General features: G+C 50.5%; 1 protein-coding gene across 4 annotated transcripts in view; it reads right to left on the reverse strand.

Moving 5' to 3' along the window:
- Positions 1-17685, reverse strand: part of HEG1 (heart development protein with EGF like domains 1) — a 51881-nt gene extending 34196 nt beyond the window's left edge. For all 4 annotated transcript variants that reach the window (XM_077181675.1, XM_077181674.1, XM_054636587.2 and 1 more), the window contains exon 1: positions 17197-17685. In XM_077181675.1, the coding sequence (XP_077037790.1) occupies positions 17197-17368 (172 nt within the window). In that variant the 5' untranslated portion in view covers positions 17369-17685. The remainder of the gene's footprint in view (positions 1-17196) is intronic.
- Positions 17686-20970: the final 3285 nt, after the last annotated feature.

The following is a 20970-nucleotide window of genomic DNA, read 5'->3' on the forward strand; positions in this document are numbered from 1 at the left end:
CTGGCAGGGAGCTGGCTGAGAACTGCAGGGCACCCAGGATGGTCAGTATAACCCACCCAGCCACCATGCAGTGCTGGGGACAGGGAGATCAGTGCATGGTGTGGATTACATGGCCCACCCAGGTGCCAAAGCACCCCAAGGTGATGAGATATTTTAGCACTTCTAACGTTAATGTCTACCAGAATATGAGAAACAAGAAGAAGATTGTGCATGAGTGGTGGTCCGGGGAATCAGGGTCTTCAGCTTATGATACCACCTAGTGAGGATTTCACTGCATATCAGTTCACACAAAAATCAGCAGCCACCATCTATGTTACAGTCCCAAGGCTTGGCTGGCACTGCAGCCTCAGAGGACCCTCAAAGCCCACAACAATCTTTGAAGTCAAAAGCAAGTCCAAATCTGAACAGGCAAGGTCCCCATTTTGTCCATCTTCCTTACAACAAAATGCGGTCTCTGTCATGTGCATGACATCCACAGAGAGCACATAAAGGCAGTCAGTCTCTGCCCCAAAGCTTTGGTTTTGAAGGTTAAGCCTGTTCTAGACCTCCAAACACTTTCTGTAAGAAAACTGTGTGTCCAAAACAAACACCTATGGGACCCCTCCTACTTGTCTTGTATGTCTTCCTTGGAGTTGCTGTGCCACAACAGAGGTGGCAATTTCAGAAGTGTCCTCTGCAATACCTTCAGTGGGAACTCACCAAGAAACAGAGGGGTAGGTAGGACAGTCTGTATCTCATCCTGGGAGTCTAAGCCCCCTGTGGGACAAAGAGACAAGAGCTGTGGTGGAGCAGAGCCCCCAGGGTACCATCACTGGCAGCCTCACAGTGGCTACAATGCCAAGCAGCCACTGCCACCCAGAGCCCACTGTGAGCCACCTCCTGTCCCAAGGGACAAGCTCCTGGTCCTCACCAGCTGGACAAGGGGATGGGAAGTGGCAGGGGATGCTTGCTGTGTTCATTTCCAAGCCAATACCCAGCCTGTAATTGTAGCCCACAAGTCCATTCATAGCAACCCCAAAAAACGTGGCTGTGCACTGAATTTCTCTCCATCCCCCTCTCACTAAAAGCTTTCAGCTGTGCAGCCCATGCTGACCAGAAAGCCTGTGGCCAGTTTTGCTGCACAGAGAGGAGGCAAAGCAGCAGATGCTTAAAGAAACCCTTAGGGTATGAGGATAGAAGAGGGAAATCTGCTTTCCCAGGTTGCCAACTCATTTGTCAACAAGGGCTCTGGACAAGCAGGCTAAAATATACAGCAGCACACTTCAGCAGGCATTTCATTGCCACTTCTTAAAATGTAACCCTGGAAATGCCAGCAAGCAGTGCCTTCAGCTATGTTCCTTGATTGAATGAGACCAGTTCAAAAGTAAAACACTGCTTTTTGCTTATCTGGTGGTAGTTTGCCCTGCAAATCCACCTCAGAGTGTTCTTTATCTTCTTTTGGCTCTGCAGAGATGCTGGGAATAAACTGAAGCAAAACCCTTCTCCTTATTGTGGGTGCCAGCAAACCTGGCTTTGAGTGCAGCCAGGCAGTGGAGGGGCTGAATAAGAAGGTATTATTTACACAGGCTTTTTAGAGTCATCTGGCATTTTTAACCCTGCCCTGCAAGGTATACCAGGTCCTGCTGCAGGGAGGAAAACCTCATGCTAGCACAGAGTCAGCTCCCCAGATTGGTGCAGAGCATAAGCTACGCTGGAAAATTCAACCCACAGCATGTAGTAAGGAAACCCCAAAAAAACCGTGTTGTTCAACAAAATAGACATGAAATCTCACATCCATCAAGCCTATCAGAAGTGCAAGACAAAACCACAATATCCTCTTTGATTTGCCTGCAGAAATTAAGACTTCAAAGACGACCCTCCTCTGCAGCAGACAGACCAGATCAAACTTCTTCCCAAAAATTCCCCACAGGACCATCTGGCCTCCCCTGATGCATTAAAGGCTTAAAGCAGAGTGGCCCTTTAGCTGAGGTACAGATCTGTCACTAACAATTTCATCACATCCTAAGCTGCCAACAGCTTTGCACGGTTTAACTCCACATAACCACAGCCACTGAGAAATATTTGACTTCCAGCACAAAACCCTGCCACCCACTGGATTGGTGTTTTCCTTCCCAGTGAAAACTAGCAGTGATGCTCACCAGACAGGTCGAGGCTCGGAGTTACTTTTTCTTTGCAAGCATAACAAGCCCGAGGCTTGCTGTGAGCCGAGTTACACAGCTCAGCCAGGACAAACAGATCAAGTTCCAGCTGATTTCTCAAGGCTTTGGGCTTGCCCCTGGCAGCCCAGCTGGAGATCTACCTTGTAAGACTCCTGAAAAATCCCTTTTGGGCCAACAATTTTCTGTCTCCATCTGTGACACAGCACAGGCATTGCCCTGTTTCACAGGTTGCTGCTACCAAGGCAGGGCTTAGGTGATGCTCACAACTCAACCATGGGTCAGCACAACACCAAAAAGCACAGTAATGCAAGTTTTCTGCAGTGACTGTGATCACACACAGGGCAGGGAGGGAGGTGGGATGTATCCTGCTGATGCCAGGAGAGCAGCATCCCCACAGGCAGCGTTTGTCAGGAGATTGCAGCCAGCCAAGGCAAGCCACGAGCCATCCCAGCCCCACTGCTCCCCTGAAGATGGGATTTTTTTCCCCTCAAGGGCAAGAAAAATACTTTCTTGACAGGGGAACACAAATTTGATCTGAGTTTGCACAGAAGGAAAGCCAAGAGCAGCTGACTGGCTGTCGAGAGCAGCCCTTCACCCGGAGCATCCCTCGTGGGGAGGGTGGGCATTCCCTGGGGAGCATTCCCGCTGGGATGGGGATGGAGCCGCCCATGGAGCCGCTGTTCTGCCAGGGCTGCGGGAGCATCCCGTGCGCGGAGGCTCCTCCCGAGGACAGGCAGCTCTAATTATAAACCCCACATCTGTTAACGTTGCATAATCTCAACATCATCCGAGGCTCGCGGAGGGGAGAAAAAACTCATCCCGACTTCGAAAACTCCTGGCTGGCTGTGGGAAGAGGTTGGGAAGAAAGGCGGGCAGCTCGGGAGAAGAAGCGGGAGCAGAGCGGGGCCGGGGCGGCTCCGGTCCCTGCCGGGGCCGGGCTCCAGGCTCGGGGCTCCGGTCCCTGCCGGACTCCAGGCTCCGGGCTCCGGGCTCCGGTCCCTGCCGGGCTCTGGGCTCCAGGCTCGGGACTCCGGTCCCTGCCGGGCTCCGGGCTCGGGGCTCCAGGCTCGGGGCTCCGGGCCCTGCCGGGCTCCGGGCCCTGCCGGGGCCGGGCTCTGGGCTCGGGGCTCTGTTTTGAACGAGCGGCTGCTGCTGCGGATGTCGGGATCATGGGTGGAGGCCGGTTAGGAGCCAAGCGAGTTTGTGCGAACAAAAGCTAAAGCCCTAAATCTGGACTGTCCAGGGCTCTCTGGGATTTTCAATTTCCTTCCTTGTTCTTGCTCTGAAAGAAGAAGTTCAAGGCGGGGGGGTGAGCAGGGGGGGGTGAAATGGAGGTTAAAAAAAAATTCATACTTGAGATGGGTCAATTGAGAGTAAACACGCTGATAATACTGCTTGGGGAAGGTCCCTCGTGTGCACTAAGTGCGGGAAAAATGCAAGAGGTTTTTAACCACATGCAGTCAACCCTGTTCTGCTAATTTTTTTATATCTATGCAAGGATTTATTCTGTCTGGATTAAGAAAGGTGGGAAGAGAGGGTGTATGGGGAAGAGAAGAAGAGGCGCAGAAGCTTGCCAGAGCCTCTCACCCTTTTGTGGGAGTTGGTTCGGATGCAGTACCCTACAGACACACTCCCTGGCAGTGCCCTGCTCTGGTGCTTCTGCTCCTCATCCTCTCCCCACTGGCCCCCAGGCAGAGCAGGACAGCAATTCACAGGACCTTCAGCCATTTCAACCATAATAGGAAGGATTTATGCAGGCACCAGAGGTGCCTAGAGCTTTCATATGTCGGCTCAAGAAAAGTGATGGGGGTTTGATTGCAGCAGCAGCCCCTGCAAGCTCTGAATGCCAAGGTCCACATGGTTAATGCCCACCTGGCCACTTCCAGCCATGGGTGCCCGCAGGGCTGGGGACATCAGCATCATCCTCTGACACTCCAGTGCCACGCCACAGCACCTTGCTTGCACTTCTGCTTTGTGACACAAAACCATTCTGCACTTCCACATCACCTCCCCTCTGGGACCTGCAAAACCTCAGAGGATGCTAAAGGCCATTTTTGCTCCCCACACCTTTTTTCACCATCCCAGAGCCTGATGCTCAGAGATGCCATTAGGAAAAAAAAAAAAAGGATCCAATTACTGGTCTTAAAAGCAGTACCCTAAAGCAAGGAAACAGGGTGTCCTAACACAGAAATCTGTGATCCTTTCCAAAAGCACAGGATATATGCATATGGAGTGCCCACAACTAGGATAAAACCTGCACAGTGCAGGGACAGGATATTGTTCTGCTTATCAAGAGGTTTCCAGCCTCTTAGTTTTGGTGTCCTAAACATTTCCCTGGGGAGGTGCAGGCTCCCAGATCACCTGCACAAGCCCATGAAATCCTAAGCTTCTTACTTATCTTTCTCGGGCAGTTTGGTTCAATCCACAGATCCCTGAGACCACATGGATCCATGGGACCACATGTGCTCCCGTGGTTCAGGGCAGCTCCTCAAACCTCTTTTCGTACACTTTGGTTTTTTAACAGCTTTTAGCAACTGAATTATTAAAAAAAAAAAAGAAAGAAAAAAAAAAAGAAAGAAAAAAAAAAGTCCTGGTTTATCATCAAGTCTTTCAAAAATACATTTATATAAATTCCACTTCCAACAGGGATAAGCCATGAATTACTATACTGCTAAAAAACCCATAACCATGCTGAGGCTACAGTAAAATCTCAATCCATCCATCCAGTGGAGATTGAACCTCCAGTGTCCCAGGCCCTGTGTCCTGATGGCCTTTCTTGAGCAGCAAGCCAAACCCAGCCATATTTTCTGGCTTGACAGCTCGTTTCTGGAAGCGTCCTTCCAGCGTTAATGTGGGAAAATCCCCCGCAGGCCCAGGGCAGAGTGAAGGCAGCCCCAGAAGCACTTACCAAAGGGATTCATTTTCTACTGTTTTTAGTAAACATCAGTAAAACCAAGCCAAAATAAAGCTCCCTAAGTGCATAGCTCTCTGAGCACTCACACCTCCTCTCCATCCCCTTTCCTGCAACCCTGCAATGCTGAAATGTCCCCAGCTAGCCTGCCTGCACCATAGATCCCAAATGCTAAATCCCAGCATCAGTAAATTCACTTCTAAAATCCCCCAGGCTTTTCTATAACGTCCTGTAGAAATATTACAGAAAGTATCACCCATGCATTGCTTCTCCTTCCTTTTTCTGAGGTTTTTAAAGCTCCCTGGAAGCTTTTCTAGTTGGGAAGGCAACGCTGCCCTCACCAGCACTCACGAGGCCAGAGCAAAAGCCACACAGGGACCCAGCCTGGTGTCATTTTAACTTCTGCTCCCATCTGAGGGCAGTGCTGCTGAAGACTATCAGACGGCTTGGGGAGGAAGTCTCCTGGCAGGACTCCACCAAAGTGGAGTTGCTAGGTCACTGGAACAATAAAAAGGCAAGAAAAAACATCCTGGCTGTGAAAAAGATGGGAGGGGGGGAGAGAAAAATCCATGGTGGTGTGCACAGTTCTGGTGAAGTGGTAAGAAACAGGCTGGTGAGGCTGAAGGGAGCAGCACCAGGCTGCTGTCAGCTTCTGCAAGCACACAGGTTCATTTCTAATGTGGCTCTTTCTCCAGACCTCTCACACAAATACCTCCAGAAACCTGGAATTTGTCTGCAAGGTTTGCAGCTTGGGAAAATCTCACAGGGGTCAATATTTCCAGGGCAGCAAGTTCACTGTGCTGTGGAGAGATTCACTGCATTTTGCCTGTCAGCTGGGCCCCACAACCCACGGGATGGCTTTCACCCCCAGCAGCTGCCCAGGCTCACTGAAACTGGCAATACAGGAAACCTGCCCCCAGGCAGGGCTGGCTTTTGGTGAGAAGGGCTGAGCATCTCTACAAGGGGCTGGGCACTGCACAGGCCTGGGGCTTGGGCTCCCATGTAAGGAAAGGTGCTAGAGGCTTAGAACCTGCAGGATGAAATTTTGCTGTCTGGAAAGTCTAATTTCCAGGCCAGAAGGGAGCATTAGCTCATTCTGTGTGACCTCATGATAACCAAAGCCATTCCATGAAGCTTATTTACTCCCAATACAAGTTCAGTGACTTGTATTTGACTTAAACAGATCTTGCAGGGGAAAGAAACACCCAGACTACTGGTATTTGTAATTACCTAGGGTTTTACTCAAAACCACAAGGACTATGGGCTGAAGCACAGATTTTTCTGCACAAAACCTCAATGCCTATCAAAAAATTATGCCAGACAGCATGAAGCAGATGTGGGGCAAAAGACATCTACCCCAGGGGCTGAGGATTCAGCCTTTTGCAGACCCAGGTGAAAACAAGATTGCGTTTTCACATCCCACTCTGGAAACAAAACCATAAGTCCCTGCTCCAAAGTGGTCTGAGTCCAGGGCCTGCTTCCCACACACAGGAAGGGACAATAAATACTGGGAAGATGGAGGAAGGAGCAGGGAAAGGCTGCTGCAATGCTGAGAGGTGAGGCTGGGAGCAGCCAGGGGCTGCCATGAGTCCCTGGGGACCAAGCCATGCTGCTTAGTGGCGCAGGTGGGCTTCGGTCCAGGTGTCTTGACCAGAGCCTCACTCCAGCAATGTATTTAAGGGCTCCCCAGGGAACTATTCCCTGTGCTTAACATTAGGCACATGCCAAAGAGCTTTGCTGGCTGGCAGTCACTCCAGGGATGATGACCAGCCTGGGAATTGAGCAACTTCTCAAGGGCATTGTGGGAAGGATAAGGAGCCCTCTTGGAAAATCATCAGACTGCCAAGTGGTAGGTGCCATTTGGTGACATGCAGACACAAGGCTCAGTGGATTCTTCCCTCCATGTAGACCAGCAAAATGCAACCCCATCCCAAGGGAAAACTGAAGGTAGCCCAAGCCTGACACCCAGCTGAAGGTTGGATGCAGGGCATGATGTCATGGCAGCAGGAACCGTGTATGCTCTTGTGGCTCCTACCCTTCAGCAAGGGGCACTGAGACTTGTGAAGGGATGGAGAAAAAGGCAAACAGGCAAAAAAATAAACACAGCAGCTTAAAGAGAAATGAATCCCCAGAAGAGACAAGGGGCCCCACCTCCCTTCCCCCATCTGCTGCCAAAGGATGATGATCTAAATCACATTTCCTAGATGACACCGCGCCGATCTGCCCCGGAAGCAGCGGTGGCAGCTCAGGATGGCGCCGGCCCTGCTTCTTCCAGGGGATGAGCCAGGTCTTCCCCCTGGCACTGGCAGAGCAGTCACCACTGACAAGCAGAGGACAGCACTGCCCAGGGGCAGCTGGAACAGAGGTCCTGCCTGACAGCCACCACTGTGCCTCTGCAGCCACACGTTTCCTTTCCGAGAATGGGGGAAGGGATTTACCACTTCCAGTGCCTCTCTGCACATGTTTCAGGGAGATTGAAAAGTAAATACCTTCTTTCAGATGTGGGCAGCAGTGGGAATGGGTGCTGGAGAAGGGCAGGGCTGGGCTGTCACCCTCTGAGCTGTCACTGAGGGCTCAGAGGGAGTCGTGGTCAGGTCACATCCTACCTCGATGCATATGGGCACGGGGTGGTGAGCAAGGCAGTGCAGAAGACTGAGAGGACAGAAATCTGTGCCCCAAACCTGCCCACACAAAGACACAGATTACCCAGCACAGAGCCACCACACATCAACTGCCTTTGCACATCTATGTGACCACCAACTTCAGTCTTAACCCAGCGTGTGACACAGCTTATCCAACACCCTCCAATCTCCAGGTGTACCAGCACTTTGCAGGACAGGATGATGAGGATCTCTGACTGCATGCTGTGGACTGTCCTCAGAGGCCACAAAATTCCTGTTATTCCCATTCCCCAATTTAAAAGCCTCCTGGTTCATTTAGCTTTCTTCATGCATCACATTTGCTACAAGTTTCTAAGAAGAGATCATCTTCATGATTTTCTGCATTCTCTGATTATGTTTCCCTCCTAAGAAACATCCTTTCAAAGGGCCTTTATCTGCAGGGTTGGCTGACAGTCTAATACTGCATCCCCATTCTGCATTTGCTGAAAGAGCTGATAATGTCCTAAAAAGAATTAACATTTAGATGTTAGTCCTGTAACCAAATCTGAATCAAACAATGATGACTGTTCAAATGTCTAAAGCTACTCAGGGGTATTTTCATTTAAGCCCTACCAAGCTTGTACCAGGGATGAGGAGGTTTCTAAAGATGCCTTTGTGAGTACCAGCCACTGAAACCCTTCTCCTTGTCCCTCCAGACACAGATACAATTATACCCAGCTCCAGCACAAAGATAAAGGCTGAATTACAAGAGCAGCATTATGCTCCACAATCAGAGTCCTTGATTCCAATTGACAAGGAGCTCAAATCATGCGCAGTTGGTCTGTGGATGCTTCCACTCCTGGAAATCATTCCCATCACTGGACAGAAAGGAGTTCAATAGACAGGGGTACCTTCTGCATTTCCTCCCCAAATTGCTAAATTACCTTGTCAGTTTGGGAGATCTTACAAGTAATGCAGGGTCAAACCTGGCCAACACTTGTCTGGGATATTTCTTTGCAGAAAGTTTAATACCAGCTGCTTCAGTTTCCCTGATAAGAAAGTGTTTTCTTACCTATAGTGGCATGGATGTAGCAGGACAGTTATTCAGAGATGCAGTGAAACCCTTCTCTTAAAAAAAAAAAAAAGTGGTATTTTTCTACCAATCTGGGTGATCCCAGAAGATAGGGAGGAGATATATCAAGATCCCTTGGGAAATGTCTTGAGATCTCTTACAGACCTGCCTTTTGCTTTTATAGAGCACTCAAAACCAAAGCCAAATGAATAACCCCTCAAATATCCAAACTCCCACATCAATCCCCAATTTATGCATACTCCAGAAAGTGCTGTCCTCCCTCCAAAACAGATCCTGACACCCTGGGTGGGTGGGCAGCAGTACCCTCTTCCTAGGCTATCAGAGAAGGCATCTTTTGGACAATATATTGAAGCCAAACTTAGTGTGATTCATCCCTGCTTCAGCAAAGTTCACCAGAGCGTGACGTTTCACATCAGTCCTCAGGGCTTAAGAGATTTTCCACAAGAGGAAGGGTGTTAACACCAGCATCCTAACAAGCAGTGACGTGAATAATTGTGCTCCATAGATCTAAATTCCTCTTGTCACTCCAGATGCAGAAGTGCCTTTTAGCATGCTCTTCAAGGAAAAAGAGAGCCCACCTTTGCTACCAGTAACCAACACAGCCTGGCCATCAGTCCAAAATGCCTGCACAGGGTTTCTTCTATGCTCTGGAGATTTCACAGGAATCTAAGGGTGGTTCTGGTAGCAGAAATTACCACAGTGTCTGCCTGGTTATAGAGGCGAGAGGTCAGACTGATCCTGTAACAGCCTTCAAAACCTCTGCCATCACAGCCTGCTGAAAAATGCTGAGAAAAATGCCCTAAATGTGTGTGTGCAACTCGATGTCTTCTGGGAAATGCAGCCTGGCTGTACCCCTGGGACAACAGCTAACCCTGCTGACTTAACCCTTTGTGCATAGTCTGCCTTGCTATCAACCACTTAAAATTCCTCCTCACTCCTTTCCCACTGACTTTATCTCAGAGTTAAAAAGAAAATGTTATTTTGTCCCAAACTTCAGTGGCAAGAGCCTTGTTGCCATCAAACCGCTGTGTAAAAGGTCCCTCAAACATCTCCATGTTTGCCTTGGCAAAAGAACTGCAAAGGTCATGGCACTTCCAGAGGACTTTTTCCAAGCACCAGATTGGAAGCCCAAGATGGGGTGTCCACAGTGCAAGGCAAAGGGAAGGACCTGCAGCATTTGGTCACAGTGCAAGTGACCACTCAGCCAGAGCACAGTCAGAATGCTGCACAGCTCCATGGCCGTGCAAAGAGTGACAAGGCACATGGAGCTTGTTTTTCCCAGTGGAGAGGCAATCCACCAAGGACAAGGTGCTTGCACAAGGTATTCAAACAGCTGGACAGAGAACAACTGGGTTTGCCCTTGGCATTCCTGCTGTGCTCCCTCTCTTTCCCTAGCAGAGCAGGACAGTGCAGAGGGCTGCACTTCTCCTGCAGATGCAGTGGTGTCTGAAACAACCCTTCTGTCTGGACACAAAAGCTTCTGGAGACCAGCTTTGAGCTAGTGGCATTTTTAAATAAACCCAACCTGGGCTTCCTCTGTGACTTCTAGCTTTGCAGCTAATAGTTTCCAGGCTTTTTTATCTACCACCTCAACAGCCAGACGCTCTTTTTCTACCCCTCTAAGTGATTCTCCTGTAATGACAACTCCAGGAGTTGGGGTTTTAGGGAAAGACAGCCAAATCTTAGGAGGCTCTTGACACAGATCCTGACTTTTGGCAGCAGTGCTCCCTCGCCCACAGCTGAGATGCTGACTGCAGCTTGGGAGATGCTGAAGTAACCAACTGCAAACCTATTTATCAAATGACTCCAAGTCAAGGGCACAGCAGATGCAAAAGCAGATATGACCCTCCTCAACAGCCCTGCCTGCACAAAGGACAGGCAACTGGTAAAAGCTCCATCCAAAGCCATAGAGGGATGGGGGAAGCAGCAGAGGAGCAGCAACAGTTTGTAGGTTATTACACCCTGTTTATGCATTTTGGGCACTTTTTAAATATTTTTTTATATCTCATGCATTTCATACTAGTTTCTGAAAGGATGAAGTTCCTGAGACAGTTTTGTTTGTTCTCATATATTAAAATAAACTAGCCTGGAAGGCAGACACCTCCAAGACAGCAGGTTCCTACAGGTTTTGTGAAGACCAGCACTTCAGCAGAGCAGGCTCCAGTGAGTGCCCAGCTTGGGGAGCTGCTGCACAGACCAAGGGGGCTCCCCATGACTCAGTCCATGCCCTGGCCCTGGAACCTGCACACACTCAGCACCCACAGAACCCAAGATAAGCCACAGCACACACCAATGCCACACATCCTGTGGCAAGCAGAAGAGAACAAACCACAGGCTTTTAAGCCTAGTGAGTGGAAACCTTGCATTATTTTACCTTCCTCCAGCTGATCCCTGTGCTCAGCCCGGCTCTGCCTGTCCCTTCTCCAAGTCTTCATGACCATGAGTGGCCATCACCCTCTCCAGCACCCAGATGAGACAAAAAACAAATTAACAGCAAATAAGGGATATAACCAAGGTCCTAAAATCTGTATTATGTACCTCACAGTACTCAGATCCTACAAGAGGTTCTCATTTTATATAGGACCTGGTTCCTATCCCCTTTTTCCCCTTTTCTCTCCAGAGCACTTCAGTAAACCAGGTCTGACAGCAGCATTTCTACAGCACAGGCAACAGCTACACTAACAGCTTGGAGGAGCTGAAGTTTACAGAGCTTCCTTTACTCAAGGGAACTGCATTTTTCTAAGATTATATTATTACTTGGGCTGGTTGCTCAGTAATGCAACATCATTTCCCTTTTGGGTGGGAAAATTCTCTCCTTGTCCTCAGATGTGAATGATTTCAGCCTGAAAGGATGAACGCAGACTCTGCATGAACTGTGCCCCTTGCTGAAGCAGCAGGATGTTATATATATATAACAGCTGGGCATTAAAAAATATATGGTGATGGGTGCACACACATCAGCTGTATGTATGCAGAAAATGGTGAGAAAGAAGAGGTGCCAAATGTGACAAAACCATTTCCTCCTGAGAGGCACCCACAGACTTCATTCTTTCACCATGCCTGTGCTTGTAGCCCTCTTGCATCTCCTCTGGATGAATATCCCAGCAAATGAACCCCTCATATTTACAGAAACAGCAAATTACAATGCAAATGTTGCAAAAACTGCTCAAAGAAGTAAAAATTTGAATTTGCAATCAGGTCTGCTGCCACTGAAAATTGGATTCTGCCTTCTGTGTTCAGCCATTCAGGAAAGAGAAAAAGCCTATTGTATGACCTACATCTTTAATTGAATGTAAATAACAGGGGCTGTGGTCGGGGTATTCAGGCCTCATGACAAGCTACTGACTATGGATTTTGCATTGAGCATTTTCAAGGGAATATTCTGAACCACCAACCTTTGATTCACTCGGAGCTCCTTCTGACGCTCCAGTCGGTCAAACTGCCCCAGTGCTGCTTTGCACCATTTCAACAGCAGAAAGACACCAGAGCAGGTGCCAGGATCTGGCCCTGCCTCTTTCCAGAGGAGCTCTGTGCACATCTGAGAGGATCAGCCCAGGCTTCAGCAGTGCTGTTTGTCTGCCTAGAAATATCCTGACACCCCCAGACTCCTCACCCCTCCATAGCAGAGAAACCCTTTTGACACTATGTGAGGAAGAAAAGCCAGAATCTAGAGGGTTTACACTGACTATCTACAATCTATGCAGCTCCAGACTATTTCTCTGGGGGTATTTCAGGGGTTGCAGCCCTGCCTGGAGCACCCCAGCTGGCTGGAATGGCACAGAGAGAGGCAGAAAGACAGTATTTCTGTGCTGCAAAAAGTCAGCAGGCTCAGCCACAGCTGAACCTTGCCACTCTGTAGCTATCCTTATTTTGGAAATGGCACACAGCTCCCATGGATGGGGAGCCCACAGTGCCAGCCAGGAGGTTTCTCTGGCAGCAGCTCCAGAAGTGCTGTGGACATTGGTGGTGCCTTAATCTCTACATCACAGCACTGAAACCCTATCGCTGTACTGACAGGTTTTATTGGCTTGATTAGCTTGTTATTTGAAATAGTTCTGTATTCTGTTGGGGTTATTTTGTTAGCATGGATGAATGCTTCATTTAAACCAACACAACCAGACTGATGCTACAAAGTTTCATGTTTTACATTTTGGGTGAACAGCTACGGTCAGCAGCATCCATTCATTTTCACTATGAGCACCAAAACTAACAGCCTTTCTAACCTGGCATCATAACCCCTCTGTTAAATGAGCAAAATCCTCTGCCGCCTCTGAGAGATGTGATGGTGATGGAGTCAGTTTCAGCAGCTCTGACATGCTCCCTGCAGATGAGCAGGATGGGGAGAATGGAGGGAGGATGGAGCGCATGGACCTTGAGGGTTCAGTGATGGAGAGTTTCTGACTGGCAGCCCAAAAATTGCTATCTGTAAGAGCAGGTGAAGGAAAAAAGTTGTCCCAGAAACTCCACACTCCCCTAAACAGATCAGTATCTGCAACTTCTGATACTGAAAAGAATATTTGCTAAGGAATGCACCCACACACCAGCAAGGCTGGCACCAGCCCCTGCAAACGTGGCAGCAACAGCCCATCTCGTCCCCCCAGACATGAGAAAAACATGAAGGAAGTTAAATTCTTTAAATTACTTTAAATTCTTTAAATTCTGCTCCAGCAGCCACCACGACCAAAATGGTGGTGGCTGCTGGAGCAGAACATGCTGCCAACACCTGCTGAATGGGCACAGGTGGTTTGGGACTGAGAAATGAGACTTTGGGGGAGCCCAGCAAAGGGCAGCTCTCCCCTCACCCCCTGCCTGCTGACGTCTCCACACACACTGTCACATGGCAGTGTCCATCAATACTCATCACTGTGTGCTCCCTGCCAGCCAGGTCACACAGCTACCCCTCACACTACTGATTTAGCACTTTAACATCACATCAAGTGCTTCCACAAATTGATGCTAACCCAGCTGCTCAGTGGACAACCCCTGCTACCTTCCAGGGCTTGAGATGGGGAACAGGCAGGAAAGCTGATCTTCAATCTTCCTCTCTTTCTGAAATGCATTTTCTTCCTTCTCTTTTCTTTTTTGCTTTAAATTATGTACCCCAAAGGAGCAGAGCTAAATCCATGCAATCCCGGGGAGTTCATGTTCACAGCCCACCAACCAAATCCACTCAGAGCTCACAGAGGAGCAGCAAAGATGCCCGAGACAGGAAAACCCTGCAGCCTTTTGATAGCAGTGCTGAGGCACAGGAGGCAATTCTTCCTTGTCCCTGCACCACAGGGGGAGGGAGCATCCTTCCTGCACCACCCACAGTCACCTGAAGCTGCATCAAAGCTAGAGAGCAGCATCTTGCCCCTCTCTGCATCAGTGTGGCTGCACGGAGAGCTGGGCTCTGCCCCCAGGAGCCACAAAATACATACTGCAAAATGTGAGGCAGGTTTGGAAGCTACGCCGTATCTTTGTGCAAACAAACATCCTCAGCATCTTCTTCCCTCGCTCCTAACTTTACTTCTTCCTCACACAGAAAGTTTCGGACAGAAAGTTAAAAATATACATAAATAAATACAGACTGTTTATCCCTTCTAAGAGTTTTGGAAAGTTTCTCCCAGCAGCCAGCCTAAACCTCTGCTGCAACTAAAGCTGGTTCCTTCTCAGGCAATTTCACACCTCATTGCCAGGGCTCCCACCAGGGAAGCCACATAGAAAGGTGGCACCTGCCATGGGAGAGAGGGAGCAGGGACAGAAGGACAGACACAGATGGCAGCAAAGCAGATCAGCTTCTCAGGGAAAGCCCATTGCCAGCGGCTCCGTGCTGTGCTGGGCACCGTGGCAGGGCACCTGTGTGGGCAGAAGTAGCAGGAAAAGGGACATGGCAGGAACAGGGAGATCCCAGCCACAGTGACTTTGTCAGGGGCTCAGTGTTACCTCTGGTGTCCTGTGGTGTCACTGGAATTATTCCCATTTCACAGATGGGAAACCTGAAATTCTGAGACCTGCAGGAGGACAGGGCTTGTAACCAAACCCTGACCTGACCCAGGCTGGTGGCAGACAGAGCCCTTCAGCTCACTCAGTGCCCATGTGAGGTAGTGCCAGAAGAGATTTGATAATGCTTTAACTTTACTGTCACCAGCTTTCTTGCTTCCCACTTCACCTATTTTTTTTTTTCCTTGTGTTACTCTCCTTGGGTTCAGACTGTATTATAAACACAGGCTAAAGCCATCTGTCCTCATCTCTCAGCAGACAAGCCCTCAGAGGGTCTGGCAGGGAGGGTGGCAGATGCAGGCTGAGGCGCAAGCCAGCCAGGAAGGCAGTGAGGCTGCGAGGGCAGCCCTGCTCCCTTGCCCCACGCTTTGTGAGCGACTCAAAAGCCCCATTTCTACACCCACTGCCTCACCATCTGCTCACTAAGCCCTGCCTGAGAAAGGGCTTTTGCCACCCTGCCCCAGACTGTTGCAAAGGGAGATGTAATCTTCATTTCCTGGTAGTGCCAGGGTGATGGGTTCACAATAAATGGTACCCTGGCTTCAAGCAAGTGTTTTCAAAGGTGGGACATGCCTCGAGGGGCAGGAGCGGTGGTGACACAAGCAGGGATTGCTCAGGAGTCTGCAGCCCGACCTGAGGGTGATTCCGGAGATCCCCAGCCTGCTCCTGTAGCACCAGACAATTCCCTTGACTGACAGGCACGGAGCTGCTGCTAACAGCGAGTGAATCGCAGCTGTCAGGAGCCAGGGTAATTCACGATGCCGTTTGCTGGGGAGCGAGCTACTGCTGGGCTATTTATCACTCCTTCACTGCATGCCCTGCTCCTTCTGGCTGTGGCTGACATAATTCACAAGCACCTGTAGCTGCTGAGCCCTGGCTGCACGGAGCAAAGCCTGCGCCCCCGAGCCGGCCAGCCAGGCTGACAAATGGCTTCTCCAGCATGTGGACAGATAGTCCGAGCTTTTCAGACTCTTAACAAAGGAAATGCATTCCTCTACTGACTCTCAGGAGTCATCAAGGTCACAGGAAAAGATGCCAGACTGAAAGCTGAGATGAAATTAAATATTTTTTTTCTGTCCGCTGAGGAATCTGCACAGCTTTCAACAAATAATAGGTGAGCAGTTTGCTGGCAAGTTGCAGATTTTATCTTCACAAGGTTGGTAGCAGGTAAGACAGCATTATTCTCCCAGTTTGGAGGGCAAACCGATACTTGGAGTAGCACAAAGAAGTAGCTGAGCTGGGAACAGACCCAAATCTCCTTCATTTCCATGCAGTATCCTAGTCACAAAGCTGCTCTCACAAGCACTGCTGGTTAGGAGCTTTCTAATCCACTGCAGGCTACATTCCAGCTGATACCCCCAGTTATACATTGGTCTAGTCTGGATACATCCTACAAAGGCATGCCTTGGGTTTGTGAAGAAAATGAAAAGGTTATAAATGTACTTTCTCACATTTCCTGAAATTTTACAGCTCCATACAACTAAACTTAACCCCAAGTTCCAAAGCACAATATTCTCTCCTCATCAGAAATTAAAAGATGAAATTTGACAGTCCAGCTCAGGCAGGCAATGAATCCTAAAACCCACTTAAAACCTACGCAGGATTAATTTGACATATTGGATTCCTTACACCACCTGCAGACACTCAGTGCTTTCCAAACTCATTGAGAATTAGTCATCCTTAGAGCTATGTGCCTTCTTTGGTGAGTAAGTGAGCCAGTTTACTGAACGACACTTGAAACATCCCTGCTTGTTCTGGGAAAAATAGGATTTATCCTGTGCTGAAACCAAATTCAGCACAATCCGTAAAGCACAAAACTAGGCATTGCTTGTGATAATAGCACTGTAGAGGTGGCATGCAAGGAAAGATTTGGCTCTATACGTGACTAATCTGACAGTCTGTAGGCGACTAGAAACAGAGGGTATTCACAGAGAGCTGACAGCATCTGTCCCCACACCTGATAGGGGTCTCACCTTTGGTGAGATGAGAGCATTACTGGAGACAAGCAGGAGGCAACCCAGACCCTGCAGGCCACCTACAGGAGCCCCCCGTTTCCCACCTGGATGGGTATACACATGTGGACAGTACTCCTGGTGCCCCCCAAAACCTTTCTCAAGTTCCTCGGTGAAGTTTCCACCGCTCGCCTTCCACTCAGTCCACACAGCCACAACGTGTTTAGACTTTCCCATCCCAAACCTTCACCCTCTGAAGCAGCTGTAGCACGATGAGCTGGGCAAGGTTAAAAAGGAAAAGGAACTGAGGGGGGGGAGTGTTACACTTCCCAGCTGAGCCAGCTCTGGGTGATGTCGGGATGCTCAGCAGCCCGCAGCCGCGGTGCCACGAGAGACCCGCACCATGCGGACCCCCGCACTCTCCGGCCGCTGCCGGGACGAAATCCCGTCCCTCCCCTTCTCCCCATCCCTATCCCCATCCCCATGGCGGGGCACTCACCCGGGCTGCCGGCGGGAAGCGAGGAAGGGCGGCCGAGACGGTTTCGGGACGGAGGAGGAGGAGGGGGAGGTGGAGGAAGACGCCGTGGGGAAGCGAGGGGCAGCGAGCCGGCCGGCGGGACCGGGACCAGCCCCAAGCCCAGCAGCAGCAGCAGGGTGCAGGCTGCCGGCATGGCGCTGGGGGTGGATGGAAGGGGAGCCGGGGGAGGGGGGGCGCGGGGGGGTGGTTGTTCACATACCCGGAGCGGGGCAATAAATAACCACCTAAATAGCGATTTTTAATGAATTCCCCGTGCCCCCCCCTCGGGGCGGCGCCTTAAAAGTGCAGGGTGCCCATAGCGGAGGGGGTGAGGGGGGGGCCCGGCCAGCAGCGGCAGCAGCCTGCGGCCAAGTGCCGGCGCCCGAAAGTAAAAGGGCAGGCGGCGGAGGCTCCTCCTCGAGCCTGACATCACCCAGCCGCGGCTCGGCTCGGCTCGGCATGGCCCGACTCCCCACGGCCCCCCCCACCCCGGCCCGGCCCGGCCCCCAGCGGCCGCCCCCTCCCGCCCCGCGCAGCCGTCGGGCCGCCCGCTCCCTCACCCGGCTGGCTGCGGCAGCACCGGGACTATTAGCAATAGCAATAATAATAATAATAATAACGCTCCTTTTTACTTCTAGTTTATTTTTCCTGCTGCATCTCCCAGCCGCGCCGGGCGAGCGTGACCCCCTGCCCGCCGCCGCGGCCGTCGCGGAGCTGCCCCGGTTCGGTTCCGCGGGTAAATAAACGCCCCGGTTCGGTTCCGCGGGTAAACGCGGGCAGCGCGCAGGGCCCGCACCCGGCGGGCACGGCCGCCCCCACTACGGCAGGGTCACCCCTCCTCCTGCACTGCCCCGAACTTAAATCCCATCGAAATCGAGTCCTTGACAAATAACTTAAGCTTTTTTCTTGGTTATAAGGCTGACTCTCTTCTGAAAGCCAGCAGCAGCGTTTGAGGGTGCAGTTTCTGGCAGTGGTGAATTTCCCAGGCCGGGCTGTACGGGAGGCAAAGGATTTCCCTTCATTGTTCTGAAATTCCCCTTCATAATTTCATGCTCCTAGCTCTGGGAGGGAGCAGGCCGCAGAGCAGTGGGCTGGGCTTTGCCGGGGCTGCCGGCATCCCGATGTGCCGGGTTTAGGGTCCCCCTGAGCTCAAACCCGTCCTGGCCCACCTCTCCCCTCGAGTCGCTCCTGGGCCCTGCACTTTTCCCTCGAGCTGCTTCAGAACCAGACCTGATTTCATCAAGGCAAGCAGAACCCGACCTTCCGAAGGGGAGGGTGGCTGGTGACAACTCACCGCGTCCGGACGGCTGCAGCACCGAGCAAACCCGGGGTCCGGTCCCCAGCCCCCCGCTGCCTGCTTTGCTCTGCACCAAAAGCAGAAGTCGGTGGCTGACGCACACAAACTCTCCTGGAAGCCTCTTTCCACCCAAGAGGTGGCACTGATGAGCCCACACCAGCACTCTAAGGCCTTGGCTTTGCCCCACAGGACTCGCTTCCTCTGCCCTTGGGCTTTTCTCTCCATGTGCGAATGCTTTTTCCCACACCTTCCCACACCACTTCACCATGAAGCACACTCAGAAATCCTCATTCTGGTACTTGAATAATCATGGATGAGAGCCTTGGGAAAGGCCACCTCTGAGGCATCTCTCTATCAATCCATGCTCTAGTCTACTCCCTACAGCTTTTGCCATCTTCTTGCTTCAAATTTGCCTAAACCCAAGGAACAAGTCAAGCTGCTCAGTTTTGGACATGAAGCACAAACCAATCATGATTATGCTTTAGTCATGCAGGTAAGCACCCCAGTCCTGGCAAATGGAGTGACCCAGAAGCCACAGGCAGCACCAAGGTGCCTCATCTAGAGAGGACATTTTTAGGCATCTTCATTCTGTGCCCAGGTATTTACACATTATGTATGGAATAGATGTGCAAAACAAAGCTTCTGTCTTGATAAGACAGAGAGACCACTACACAGCTAAAGCTCAGGGGAAGAGCTGTGAAGTATTTTGATACTGTGGGAGATGGCACAGGTCGTGCAATGCAGCAGCTCAAACACTTGGGGATATCTTTATACATAAAATACAGGACTCCACGCTACCAATTCCTAAGATAGTGAGTAATAAATGTGATTCCTTAGAAAGTTTTGTTAGTCCCTGGAAAGAAACACCTTCCAACCAGCAAATCTGACACTTTTAACTGTGCAATACACATAAGACAGCAGGGCCACAGAAACCTCTCTGAGGCCAAGGATGCATCCTCAGGGCTGCAGGGGGCAAATGAAAATCAAACTTTGCCCTGACATGAAATGGATGCTCTCCTGTCCACTCACTCTCATGCCTGACGGCCCTAATACCGAGTCTAGAGCTCACCCCCTTTCCCCTGCCTTTTCCAAGAGACTTCCCTAACATCTAAGCCACACAGCAGCTCCCCACTCTTACTGCATCCTTCCAAGCTGTAAATCCAACAAGCAGGAAGCACAGTATCAAATACTTTTCCAAAAGGGTCTCAATAAATTCTTCCTACTGTTTCATTCAACAGGCCCATGGAGAGCCATAGCAGACACAGGCAAATGCAAACCAAACATTTCTGCAGGAGCAGCCCATGTGGAATGGTATCGAATGGCTCCGTCTCACCCTTCCCCATGGTGCCCCCACAGCACAGCCCACCCTGCTGTGCCACCAGCTAGGAAAGCAGGGAAGGCTGATTTAACCCCCTCTGGGCGTGGGGGAAGGGGGCAGCTGATGTTGTCCCAAAATCTGCCATTAAACCTGCCTGACCTGCTGCATTTCCGAAGCAGACAGGGCACTTGTGACCACGATGGAACGACCATGAGGAGCGTGTGCCCGAGGGCAGGGCCAGCAGCAGGAAACGCTGGCCAGAGGACCCCATGTGCCCTTGGATGAGCCACATCCTGGCAGGGCTTAGCTGGGACAGAAATGCCATTGCAGCCTCTGAAGCCCATGGCAGTGGTGAGCTGCCTTCACCAGCCCCAGCCAATGCCCCACAGATGTGAACCCGTGGGCCTAAACCAGTACTCACCATCAGAAAATAATCTCCCTGCTCTCTCCATCATGGTTCCATGAGCAGCATATTATTTACAAGCACCTGGCAAGGAAACACCGACATTCAGGCAGTTTCAGACTTCCTAAATGCAGTCCCTTCCCCCACAGGTATCTGATTTGTCAAGGTTTAGTGCCTGTAAATTTAAAGCTACTGTGTTTTCCTGCCATCTTATTTTTTATTCCTACCTTCAGGGTTTCATAAGGAATATAAGAAGTCAATTTATGACTGATATTTTTAAGCTTCAGTTTCAACAGCCACGTGAAAACAACAGAGAAAAAACCTCACTTTGTTGGTTTTTATTCAAAAAATACTATTTTACCCATTGGAGCTGCAGAGGGCAGTGTGGAGGGGATATCAACCCTGCCACCCATGTGATGAGTTTGACACCCTCCTTGGGGGCTGGGAAAGAAGCTTCAGTGATGGGAGAAGGAAGAACTGCAGCAGGATGAAGGTGGCTGTGGGGAGCACAAGCACTCAGTGAAGGCCACCAGCACTTGGCTTTTCCCCATGTGGTGCTGGAGTTGTTTATCCCCATGGCACAACCACACACTCCGCTGCAGCATCCTGCTGATGCTGCTTCCAGGGCAGCTCCAGGCTGAGGGCTGCTCCCCACCCTCCTTGTAATAGGAGATTTAAATGCATGAAATCATGTCCGAGGAGCCAGATGGGCCAGGCAAAGCCTGATGTCGAGTAATG

The sequence above is a fragment of the Agelaius phoeniceus genome, chromosome 7 (assembly GCF_051311805.1).
Source record: "Agelaius phoeniceus isolate bAgePho1 chromosome 7, bAgePho1.hap1, whole genome shotgun sequence".
In the NCBI taxonomy this organism is placed as follows: Eukaryota; Metazoa; Chordata; class Aves; order Passeriformes; family Icteridae; genus Agelaius; species Agelaius phoeniceus.